Source organism: Limulus polyphemus, unplaced genomic scaffold (assembly GCF_000517525.1).
Source record: "Limulus polyphemus unplaced genomic scaffold, Limulus_polyphemus-2.1.2 Scaffold5023, whole genome shotgun sequence".
Taxonomy (NCBI): domain Eukaryota; kingdom Metazoa; phylum Arthropoda; class Merostomata; order Xiphosura; family Limulidae; genus Limulus; species Limulus polyphemus.
The window spans coordinates 57,001-70,900 of NW_013670633.1; the positions used below are offsets into that span (position 1 = coordinate 57,001).

At 36.4% G+C, this 13,900-nt stretch overlaps 1 protein-coding gene across 1 annotated transcript in view; it reads right to left on the reverse strand.

Annotated features, from left to right (window-relative positions):
* LOC106472016 (dynein intermediate chain 2, ciliary-like) overlaps window positions 1-11,896 on the reverse strand; it is a gene marked incomplete at its 5' end in the record, with an annotated part of 29,569 nt that extends 17,673 nt beyond the window's left edge. Inside the window, 3 exons of the mRNA XM_013932647.2 lie at window positions 7,635-7,863; window positions 10,854-10,977; window positions 11,825-11,896. Of these exons, the coding sequence (XP_013788101.1) occupies window positions 7,635-7,863; window positions 10,854-10,977; window positions 11,825-11,896 (425 nt within the window). The remainder of the gene's footprint in view (window positions 1-7,634; window positions 7,864-10,853; window positions 10,978-11,824) is intronic.
* Between the last annotated feature and the right edge of the window lie 2,004 nt (window positions 11,897-13,900).

Genomic DNA, 13,900 nt, shown 5'->3' on the forward strand with positions numbered 1-13,900 from the left:
CTACTCTATACCAACACCCCGGGGTACCTAGATACCTCTTCTAAGTTTCACAACAGTTCCGGTCATGTGACTTCTTTGTTCAATATTGTATATATGTATATATCCGTGTCAGTGTAAATTACTTGTACCTGATGATGACAAAACCTTGTCGAAACGTTGTACATTTGCTGTTATGTTAAACTTATATTAAAGTTTTTCTTCATTACCCATTCAAGCCATCTCCAGCCATTATTAAACATCAGAGAAGTAAATCTCTACAAACAATATTGTAGATGAGAGTAAAAAGGATGTGCCCCAAGGTGTAGAGTGGCTAGGACATGACGGACAGTACTTGGGAAGTCAACTGCATCCAAAACTCAGCCACTGGGAACTAACACCCATGTGAGGGTAGAATGAGAATCATACTGTCATTTATCAACTACAATAAAAAAACCCAGCCACAGGAACCCAACATCCATGTGGGGGTAGGAAAGAGGATCTTACTATCGGCAAGTCAACTACAATCCAAAACCTAGCCACTTGGAACCAACATTCATATGAAGTAAGGAAAGAGGATCATACTGATATCAAATCAACTGTAATCCAAAACCCAGCCATTGTGTGGGGGTAGGAAAAAGGATCATGTCATATTCAACTCAAGTTCAGCAGACTGGAGGGAGATATCATGCCAACCAATCTGTGAACAGGGCACATGTGAACAAAGTGATAATAAATTACCAATCCGGGAATCCGACATCCAAACAATCAGAATAATCAGGATGCCCCTGTATTGTGCAACATCCCACACAAAACCAATTATATTGGAACCATCCACATCACAGTACCATCCTTCATATATGTAAATCTTTGAGTGTTAGCATAAAAAGAAGAACTGTAGCAACCTGATGTTCATCTGCCATGACCCACAAAACGTTAGCAATAAACATGAGACCAATTGAGTGAGGGAACAGAGACACCAATATTACATATGTGATGACTGATGTTGATTGGTCCTATTCTGAATCCAAAACCCAGCCATTGGGAACCGACATCCATGAAAGAGGTGAACTGCAATTTTGAAGGCTCACTACAAAGCTAAAACATCCCCACGGATAGACCAGTTCAGAGATGGAGCATCAGACTGGAGGACATCTCGTCATCTACACAAGAAGAACACCACAGCCCTACTCTCAACTGAATGGATTCATTATTGTTTGCATCATATATCACTATCACATTCAGAAGGATGCCTCCATGATCCAACACCTCAGTGGCTTGGAGCTGGAAAGTAGTAAGGACTACCATACTTTACTGGACGAGAAAGGGTTGAAAATACTGTGGAGAGCTCGGAGAAACATCAATACCAGAGACAGTGCAACAGGAGACTATGAACACCCTATTTTAAAAAGCAGACCACTCCTGATTTATTCAACTAAGGAATGGCAGGGATAGGCAGCTACCCCTATCTGCTTTACCCATGAAGACCATGGGTTAGTACAGTCTGGAACAGGCATATTAATGAAGCAAATATATCGTGAGGAAAAACCTACAAGTGTTCTTGTGGAACACCTCATCTCAACAATGGAAATTGAGATGGAAATTATAATTGTGAATTCATTATGGCCTTTCAGTGTGGATTTGACTAGCTTAAGTATACCTGGACAGACACCACTCGCCACAGAGCAGGATCTTTAAAAAAAGAAAAAAGGGGCATGCCCCTGAAAAACAAGAGGTATGTATATAAAAAGGTAACTTACCCAGTCATGGTCTCACCAAAGAGTGAAGGATGGCGACAGGTAGAAGACGGTATTCCAACGAGGAAGAAACACCTACCCAAAGCAGATAATGAGAGAGAAACCTATGAGGTGTAGTCCCAGTGCTCAATGGAAAAGTACCTCCAAACATACGACAGGGTGAGATGCAAGTAAAAAGTAAGGTGCTTGATAGGAGTGAAGACATGGGAATTCATTATGGGAAAAAGTAGACAAAGAAAAAAAACAGTTGAATGAAAAGCTGAATCCAATTAGTAAGGGAGGAAGAAAAAGTCACGAACAGAGGAGTGGTGCCAGGGAATGAAACTGCAGGAAAGGGAACAAACAGAAAAAAGCCTTGAAGGCAATGAAGCAACCAAGAACATATACAAGACATAGACAGCCATTCAGATCTGACCAGGAATAAAAGTGGCAGATGGAAGGAAACAAAAATGATGAAAAAGAAGAACATGTTACACGAGCCGCCAAATTGTAGGTTAGGAAAATTTGATCCAGAACAAAAAGAATGAATCAAGCTGAAGCAGCCAAGAAAATCACATCTGTGCTGGCCAGTGAGTAGCAATAAAAAAAAACCTGACATAGAGTGGCATGGATGAACAAAATCTCCTGGGGAAGATGATGGACGAGATGAGAAAGTAAAGGTATAAGCTGGTTCCAATCTTGTCTGAATGCATCAACAGCCAGGGCAAGTGGATGAAAAACTGGAGATAAAAAACAAACAAACTTGGAATCAAGAAAAGAGGCAAACACATTCTGCTGAGGAGTACCACCACTAGAGGCTGAGCCACTTGAAATGTTTGAGGATCAGGAGACAACTCCATGGGATAAAGTGTGTCAGGATTGGAAAGGCAATCTGCAAAAAGGTTTAAAGCAGGATATGTATGTTAAGGGGGGGAAACAGAACTAGAATGGTGCCCACTTGGTGAGTGATATAAGCCACTACCGTCGATTTTGTCGAAATCGATCATGATTAATTGAATCTTGACAAGAGGAAGAAAGTGAACTAAAGCATATTAGACTGCCAGAAGTTCCAGGGCGTTAACATGGTACGACTTCTTGACCATATACCACTGTCCTGAAACCTCGTGCTGATCGACCTATGCCCACCAACCTTGGAGATAAGCATCAGGTAAGGAAAACAAATCTGGACAAGTGGAATGAAGTGGTCTCGACGAAGTGGGGGTTTTATCAAACAACCAATGCATATTGTCAATGAGGGAAGGAGGAAAGTTACGAGAAGAATCCAAAGAAACCCTATCAAGATTCCATGGGTCATGCAGCATCTCCTGAAGACCCTTGGGGATAAGTGCTTCCATAGAAGCCACATCTCCCAACTGTATAAAAACTTGCTAGCAGTAAGATAGTTAACAGTAATGGTGTGGATAACTGAAAGCTCCATCAAGTGCAGTCAAAGAGGAGAAGGATGGGCCAATGAAGTTAGGTGTTGAAAAAGACACCACAAAAGAAGAGATTGTTAGGGAGGTAATGGGAAAAACTTCTCCAACTGAAAAATCCGACCACTCAAGATGTGTGTTAAGAAGCAGATGAGTATGTTGTGACAACTTCAGTTCAGAATGAGCTAACAGAAGCCAGACGACCAAGTTGTGGTGCAAGTACAATCCCCGTCATGCTGAAGTCGGGTAAAACACTCACCACCCTCAATCACCTGGTGAACAAACCTAAGATAGCAACACGATGGATGAAAGATAGGAATGTGGGTATAGGAATATGAAATGTCTATCTTGGTCATCCTCAGTCCTGGAGAAATGGCCCAACAGAGTGTGATAAACGACAACACAGGAAAATGGGAAAGAACCAAAAAGTGATTGAGGCAGGACAGATTGATCACAGAACTCCAACCTGCATCAAAAATATACAACTAATGGAGGAAAACTTCGAGGTAGGACAGGTAAATGATGGGAAGGTGCTGGACATGGAACATAAATAAAGAATGCAATGGCTCAGAATTAGACAAACAATCAACCAAAAAAGAAACAAAAATCGAAAGTATCATCAAGAAGTAAATTAAAATAAACCTTACTAAAAATGAAGATGAGCTATACATGATTAGCAGACAGTATAAAAACAATGTAACAAGGAAGAACTTCATTGAGAAGTCTTGACCCTTTCAAGTCAGATATGATCTATTTAAAAACATCAAACTCCATTCACAGTTCACCTTCTGTCTATAGTTGACTAATTAGAATACTGGATCAAAAGAATCCAGAAGTGTCACAACCCTGTGTGAAAGTTTCAGAGCAGTCTCACAATACACAAGGTAAAGTAGGACACAATACAATTATCTTGTGAAACTGTCAATCATTTCCATGATTGGAATCAACTAAGGAAAATAACACCTAATGCTGAATTTAGTACATGACCTCAAATGGATTTGGTATGTTATTAAGTAGGACTCCGGAAAACTATTTTTTTCTTAAACAGGAAATATGCACTACAGGACACTGAGTGAAATTTGAATACCATACATATATGTATTAAACTAGTGGCAGAACAACTGCTGCCCCCCAGTGGCACAGCAGTAAGTTTGCAGACTTACAACACTAGAAATCAGTTTCGATACCTGTGGTGGGTAGAGCACAGATAGCCCATTGTGTAGCTTTGTGCTTAACTACAAACAAAGAACAACTGCCAGTGCATCTGGTGCAGTGCACTGGGAACGATGGCCTCGGGTGGCCCAACTCATCGTCAGACATGAAATGTAATTTTATCTGACATTAAGTATGAGAATATTTTATATTCTTTTAAGCTAGTGCCCTGAATGTTTTGGTATTAAAAATAAAATGATTTACATTTTAGAATATGACTACAATAAAACTTATGATAAACTAATAAATCACACTGTAATTGATGCAATAAAGTTCAACAATCCCAAATGTTAACAAGTAGAATTGCTCTCGCTGAAGTAAGAATTGGTAGCACAAACTGTATTGGATTAACATGTATAACCTACTCTTAGAGTGATTTAAAACTACTTGGGTTACACATATAGATAAGATTAATTACCATTAGAATAGTTATATCTGTACCTGGGTTAATTTGGATATACTATTAAGATAATCAGAAATTGTAAAGGACCACCTAAACCATTACTTGACAAAAGTCTGTGTGTGTACGCTTATAACAAGCAAACTGCTTGACTAATATTCCCTTAGGGCCACCCTAGAGAGTGACATAAAATAAGTGCAAAAATATTGACATTAGAAAAGCTATTTAAATTTGTATTTGAATTGAATGAAAAATTAATCAGGAATATAATTCAAATTATCAGCATAAATGAGAATCATTGCCTTGATTAAAATTTTCTTTGAATTCAAATAGAAATTAATATTATATACATGCAAACATAGGCAGTTTCTAGTACTCTAATAGTATTTTTTACATTTTAAACCAGATACAGAAACACTTTTAATAATAGTAGTGTAGTATATCCAGGTGAAACTGGATTAATTTTAGAGCTACACTGGATAGGTTTACTAGATTACAAGAGATCTGCTCAAGGTATCAATTACAGAGCAGTACTCAATCTCTTACTAATCGGGTCCATGTAAAATAAAGTAATGAGACTGAACACAAAGTGTACTATAAAATGAACAATATTTATTCAACACTAAACACAAACAAAGTGGGTGTATTTGCTGTTACTTACACAAAATTATCACCCTTACTCGATCACAGGACTGGCTACTGAGAACCAAATTCCAGACTGACTTCCATTTACCTAGGGAAGCATTTGCTACCAACATGAAATGTCATTCTCATTACAACATATGTGAGGCCATAGCCTCCAGATATCACATGATCAACCACTGAAGGGCACTGCTGTTGACAGTTTTACACAACATGTTGTATTGACAAATATTTGCTCTTAATCTTATCTGAAAACAACAAAGGAACAAAGGTAGCTTTAGAATGAAATAAACTTAATAGCTTTCTGCACATGTACAGAGAAAAGAATAAATACTACAATATGGTATATTTGTATACTACACTCTCCTGTTTCCCATACTTCAGGCTTGTCCCCAAGCCAACAATAAATTTTAAGCATGCACTGGTCAAGGATTTGGTTAACTCTTTCATTTCAGTGAAAACACATGCTACACAGTCCTTGAACAAGAAATATACCATAATTGCATCAAATAAATAAAATGCATAATAAAAAACACCTTTAACAATGAAATAATACATGCATACAAACCATTTAATAAATAATATATAATAGAAAAGAAACCATTTAACACAGAAGCAAGGAAGCACACACTGCTTACATTAAACCTTTGACAATGATATATAATACAATAAAACAAAGAAAACTACAACAATGATTACCTACCCCCTTTAGAAGGGAGCAATCTAACACACTATACAGAAAAATGAAATACAATTGATGGAGATTCATTCTCACTAGTTTCTCTTTGGCCATAGTTAACCTCATAGTTGCTGGAACTCTGTTGTACATCACTTCTTGGTCAGGATATAACATTCAATGGCATCCATAAAAAGGTGGAGTCTTTGGCACAAAGAAAATGAAACACCACTTGTTAATTGAAGAGCAAGATTGCCAGAAGCATCCAGGATTCAATCTCTTGTAGCAAAAGTTCTGATCAAAAATGCAATCAATCAAAAGGTCAGCTAGATGTGTAAGCTGAAAGAGAGTCATACCCACTTAGTTATGAACATTACTCCCCTCCAAAAACTACCTTTAGAAGCTGAGTAATAGGCAGGCTTCCTTGGTCAAGAAACATTTCTAATATTCCATTGAACATGTGTCCCTGGTACCCATAAACTGCTCTTTCCATAGGCCTCATTGGGACTCTACTTAACCAATAACCTTTTAGCCATGCTGTTCTCTGTTGTCATTTCCATGGCAACAGACAGTATGCTTATTATAAAACTGGATCCTCCACACATACACTGACTTCGATTAAGCAACAACCTTTCTTTTAACTGTTAGGATACACTAGCACTTTGATCATTTTTCCTTAGGGACCTCTTTTAAGTTGCAAGTTTAGTACTAACTATGGTATTATTTAGAGTTTCACCATGTAGGTGTTACTTTCTGCCTTTCTCCTCATACACTCACAGCCTGCATTCTCCAGCAACTTTTACTGCTTTGGTGCTGAAGTAATGGTATTTAAAATAGTGTACAGAGTATGAAACAAACCAAAGCTAAATTATTGCAAACTAAAGTAAATGTAATGTTGTAATGACGATAAACTTAGCTGATTATGCAGAAATGTCTGAATGCATGTTGACAAAGTGACAAGCATATGGTTTTGAATGAACTGTGTATGCATATTTTAGAACTAAATAAGTCGAGAAAGCCCATAGCAATTGTACTTAGTGTAATGTTAATTTTTTTAGGAAAGTTGAAATTGAAGCCAGTTGTCACATGATGACAACAACGTCATGCCATTATGTACCATACTTATTGCATTAAAAGTTTAAATGAGCAAAAAACAGGTAATTTATTCTGAATGTAAAACCAATATGCAATGTCTACTCCTCAGACAAAGGCCTTTCTAAAGATATAAGTTTTGTGGAATTTGATTGAGAAATTTGCAAGAAAAGTTCTGGACAGACAAACGTAAGCATATTATTTAAATAGATTACAAAAAGATGGAAATGCATGGCATATTCAGATACCATAGCTGTATGCCCCCCGATAAAAAATAAGGACTCTAACAGCAGTTTATTAATACATGTGAACTGAAGCAGTTTCTTGTATGCTAATTAATGGCAGTTTATATATGTAAATGCCCAGAGAGAGATATTAGTATTCTATTAGTAGTATATAAATATGTATACTGAAACCAGTAATATAGTATTACTACACTAGTATGTGTGTATACCTAAACACCTTACCTGCATGTGTGGTCCCAGATGCAAACCATCCAGTCTGCACTACATGAAATAAACACTCTTGGATGGTAATAATTCCACTCTATGGAATAAATGCTTAGATAATGGGCTTTGTATGTAGCCAAGAAGGGACTTGAGTATATACTTGAACACTTATAGATCATTCCTTCCTCTACTCCCACTAGAAAAATGGTTGGATTCTCTCTGTGGAAGGCAATAGCAGTTCCACAATCTGTGAATAATATATATATTATATTAATAGATATTAATGTTCATAACACTAAGGAAAAATAACTACAATACTATTCTCCATAGATATTTGAATAATTATATGTAAATTTTTGGAAAAAAAGAAACATCTTCAATAAAATAAAATGATAGAGTAAATGAAATTTTAACTACTTTTCTATTTTAATTTCTTTTTTGTTTTTCTAAAATTAGGCTGACATGGAAGCACCAGTGTGGAAAAGTATTTATTCTGATATTCCTTCCTCAAAGGAGTGGAGTGTGCAAACTTTACCTTATGTTTAGAATGAGTTATTTTCCTCTGGAATGTTTAGAGAAGTAATCTAAAAATGTAATATTACAATTTTTATCAAACTATGGTTATGTATCATACATGTACTTATAAAGAACCAAACCTGGTTTCCCATAATAGTAGAATACAACTTAAATGATTATGCTAATAATTATCTCTATGTATATAGTAAATCATTGCCTTTCCCACTACAGACACAGAACAATATGTGACAGTATAAAGCATACTATTGTTGCGTCAGCGAGGTCACGTGACTAGAGTCACGCTCCCTGCTTTCTAGAAATATCTTGTACCTTCGTGAATTGTCGGGAGATTACTAGATATAGGGTAGTCTGGTATATATAAGAGGGTGACAACGTGACAGAATAATGTGTGTGTAGGTAATGAGTAATTGAACTGCAGTCAGAGAGAGAGACGTATTGTTGAAGTCTAGCTCATGATACGTGAAATATAGTTTGTTATAGCGCAACTGTTGAAGTTGAGTGTATCGGTAAAGTTATATTCAGAAAGAATAAACCATTTTATTTAAGAAATGACTTGTGTCACTAAAGTTTCGTCGGAACTAAGTTACGGAAAATTAATTAACAAACGGAGACGTAACAATATGAATCAATTTCGACGATTTTACTCATTTATCTTTCTCTAGATGCTTTATCCAAAGTGTTAGTATTTTTCTTTTCACTGATTTTGTCACCATTGTTAGTTATAGTTAAACAATAGTTTCTTGGCCTATTACGGTTGTTTGAACTTGACCCATGAGTCTCACCATGTGACGAGATAATCCATTGGCATTTCCATGTTGCGAGCTTGGACAATGTTGGATGATTTGGTCATACTCCTACAATACTGTTGTCCAGCATCCAAACATTTCAGCAATGAATGTCTCACTCGATTATGAGCTTTATGTTATACATTTAGTGTCTGTCAACATTGTTTCATGAAGACTTCAATTGCAGACAGTTCTTTTTTTGTTGTACAGTTTCTGCATTCAGAAACTGTGAATAGACAAGAACGTAAAAAAAATCACATTCCACTCTGCCCTGCAACTGTTGTGAGATAAGGCACACCCCTTGTGTATATGGGGATACTATGACTTCCTCTCCCACATGCGTTCATGCAGTTTATTTTTCTTGGGCTCAATCTTGCCAGCATTGAATAACTCCCTCATGGAACATCATTTCCTGGTTGCACAGGTGAAACTGACCAATACACTCCATAGTACATCTATCCCAATGAGCCGCTGGACGAATTTGATAGCCTTGACTACCTTGATGCTTGGTAAGATATGAGCAGCTCATTCGTAAGTGACCAAATACTACACGCCCAAAGCATACACTTTGCTCTTGCTCTTCCCTTCCAGAATGATGTTCGGGCAGAAGCATCATTAGCATAGGCTGTGCCATAAAAAGTATGGGAACACTGGAACAGTTGTGCCCATTTACTGGGTATCAATGTGGCTACCTTACAGATGTGTGAGTGATTGTTAAACCCTCAGCTAGACTCAAACTTGGCATGATTGGGTAAGATAATATGTTCAAGTACAGCCACTGCAGCTACTTTTGGAGGCTACTCTATCTCTTGTGACTGGTTTGAAGTTATCACTGTGCACCTTTCACGACAGAAGCCCGGCATGGCCAGGTGGTTAAGGCGCTCGACTCGCAATCTGAGGGTCGCGGGTTCGAATCCCCATCCCACCAAACATGCTCGCCCTTTCAGCCTTGGGGGCGTTATAATGTGACGGTCAATCCCACTATTCGTTGGTAAAAGCGCAAAGCTACACGAGGGCTATTTGCGCTAGCCGTCCCTAATTTAGCAGTGTAAGACTAGAGGGAAGGCAACTAGTCATTACCACCCACCGCCAACTCTTGGGCTACTCGAAATTCAAAAACAAACAAACAAACTTTCAGGACAAAACCTGCCTTGACAAGAATGAGAATATCTGTTACAAATAGGTGGTATCTCATCAGCTCTCAGGACAGTCCTTCCATAAACGTAACAAAGAGTATATCCTTATGATCCACTGACGCCATTACAGGGTAAGTTTTACCAAGAAATAGATGCAAATTCTCCACATAAGTGGCATTTCGCCAATAACTGTCCCATAATTCCATAGTTGTACCTCAGTGACTGGCTCTGCCTTTTGGTTGTTGTAATTCCTTCAATTACTGGAAAATGACATTTTCTCAAGAACTAACCTTCTTTAGTTGTAATAACTCGAGAGCTGGAGCAAAAGGCAGTATACACGTTAGCAGAAAACAGAACACTCTGGAATAGAATATCCTGTAGTCACGGTTCCAAACCCTTCTCCTTCCTATTCATTTTGTGTTTTTTCACATTGAACCGATTTCCCTCAGATTGACAAAGTAGGTCTGCAGAATAACAAGGGACTTCATAAAGGTAAAGCAACGTTTTTTTCACATGTTTTCAACCCAGGATTATAATGCCACAAATTACGCCGAAGATACTACGTAAAGTGTGATAAGAAATGCATTAGCTCATGAGATATAATAACACAATCACTGAAGAACTGCAACTTCGTACTATGATAAGTTCTCATTATTGCAAATATTTTTGCAGTATCTCGGTGAATGACTGAAGAGCGGAGAGTTAGGCCCGATAAGAACAAAGTTTTTTTCCTTGACCGAACTGAATGGGAATACCACCTTTATGTCATGACGACATACTGTGTAACTGGGAAACAGTCGACTGGTTGTTCTCCAAATCTCCTGATGTTTGGATGAAAAGTGATGCTCCCAATGAATTTGATGCATGTCCTTCTATCCAGTGTAAAAGTACTGGAATGTCATTCTAAAATTCCATGTAGTTTCTGCATGTAGTTATGACATTCTCGTTGACCGGATGTCCTAAGATCGTAAAGATGAATTAAAACATGTAAAACAAAAAACGGAAAACTTTGTTCGTAAGTCTCAAGCTAACATGTACACGAATCTGTGTGGACTTCTTATAAAGTAACTTATTCAAACAGGCAATATAGAAACCTTTACAAATGCTTGATTTAAGAATGCGTGTGAACCATTGGTTAAAGTCTGTGACCTGTGAATTTGTGAGATACCTTACTTTGTTTAGCAAGAGTATATAAATTGGGTATTTCCATAATTCTGTCACTGGATTTTGCTCTCGATTTCTGTTCTTGTTTTTCAACCTCAGCAGCCAGAAGAAGAAAACGTACGACCAGTTTTGGTAACATAAAACTCTTTTATCAAATTTATGTTTTACAACACACTTGTTTTCACTCATAAAATAAAGGTTTTAGAAATGTTATTAAAAATAGTATAATGAACTCTGACAGCAAAATAACACATTGAACAGATAAAACTGTTATTCATGCTAATGAATGCCTTGAATTAAACGTAAGATTCTGTTTCTACAGTATGGTTGTAAATTACTACTGAGGCTGAATAGCAGAACAATTTCATGCTTGCACAAATAATTACGTACATATGTACAGGAAAAGGACAGGATAAGGATTACTGAAACACGACACTTTCGACCCAGACTAGAGTCCTAAATGATATCCCCAAATCCTTAGATTAATTACAATAATTACTATTCCAAATAATATAAGCAAGAAAGATAACCTCCCATTTCATGCTAGCTTAGACAGATAACTGATTAATCCCTAAAATTGGCTTACCACATCATATGGAGTAGACACACGTGGCCGAGCTGGAAAAGCTTCAATAGGATAGCTGTTGCAGTATGTAACCTTTACGTAATAAAGAGCATCATTATGAACTTTGTTTATCTGTTGTTGTTTTTTCGGTAAAACGCTACCCACGTGCAAAAAAAAACTGTATAAGAATTTATAAAAATCTACAAGAATATATATTTAAATAAAGATGTATTCTACATTAGTTATAATTGGATAAAATGTGATGATATTAATATCATCACTATAACAAAAATTACAATTAAAGATTAAAGACCTAATTAAGTTTCAAATGACTGAAAAAGAATAGTCAACTATTCGAAAGCGTTCGAGTTTCTAGTCTTTTGAAAGCTACTTGATTTTTTTAGCAATCCTTTGTGCGGATTCTTTCATCATGGCTGAAACATCCCATAAGATATAAGTAAGAAGATAATAAGAGTGTCTCAAGGAAAACAGTGAACTTCAAATACCAATTAATCGTCTTCTGAATCCCACCTTTTATCACCCACACGCACATGCCACAAAATCGAAAAATACAGAGCTGTATAACAGAAATTAAAACATGTATGGGGTTTTTGAATTCGTTTTGACTCACAATGTAATAAACGAAATAACACAGTTTTGTTTTTAACAAGTTTCATTTCTGTGCTTTATGAATAGCAGGCATCTCAGAATATCTAATGTCAAAATGTGTGGGGAAATGGCATGGCAGGAGGTATGCAAGGTTAAGTGTTGTTCACTTTGAAAGTGATCCAAACCTTCACCCATAAAATATTCAATAACTTTACTAGTCTTGTCTGGTACTGTTATTATAAAACTTTTCTCTATTAGAGAGGTTTTCCAAGTTAAAATATCTTGACATTTTGAAAATTTTGCAAACACTTTAAGTAATTTTCGTAAGTAGACGTAACTGTTAGTATAAATATAATAACATCTTCCTCTCGAATGAGGTAGAAGATGTTATTTCATTTATGTTAATAGTTATGTCTAGTAATAAGCTTCAATTAGCATTAAAAAAAATATATAAATATCATGATTTATTCATGATATAATGAATATGTCTCTTCAAGAAAACACAGTTTTGAATTGTTAAAAAATTAAGAAACTAACACAAAGGAATCATATAAAAGTAATGATTTTGTAAGTTGAGAAGATACAATTATGAAGATAAGAAAACCATCCACCTGTGTTACTTTGATTCTACTGCAACTACCTGGTTGTAACTACAATCCTATGTTGCTAACTAATCTCCTGATCGAACTGTTGCCAAACACTTGAACATTTTCGAACTTGACTTATCAATGTAGCCATGTGTCTTGTGAACTACCTGAAAATCTATTTCACTCCTAAGAAAACTTTTGTAAACTGCCACATAGACCCGAGGAGCTTAAACCAAACACGTCACTGACACGAAATAACATTGTAGATGAAAAAAAGTTGTATAGCTTTCAAAAGGTCTGCATTATTAACATATAATGATGTGCTATTCGCCTACCATAGATAAAATGGGGAATAGCAAACATTGTCTGATTGTCGGGAGATGGCGCCTGAGAAACGACTATTAAGGAAAGGCACTCAACACCTGAGTGGTGTAAGTATCTTAATTTCTTTAATTAATGATAAAGTTTGTTATTTCTTATGATAAAGTTGCATTTTACAATTGTTTCTAGTGTCATTTCATATTTAGTTCATGATGTGTTTTCAATTTAACTATATGTGTTTTAGTGAGAAAACCACAGTAAACGGAACAAACCATCAGAAGTCTCATATCAGAGAAACTGTCTTCTGAAGACAACATGAGACTGAAGAGGACGCACGAACGTATCAAAACTAGTTTCTCTGATATCAGACTTCTAACTATTTGTTCCGTTTACTGTGTTTTTTTCACTAATTGCTGTACACGATATTGTGTTCTTTTATCATTATTATTATTATGTGTTTTCATTTTCCCTGTCTCATTTAAGCTCACTTTTATTTTATATATTTCCAGTCTTAATTTGTAATATGTTCAGATTTTTATATGTTTTAATTGTATAAAGCAGATGATTGTTTGTTTGTGTG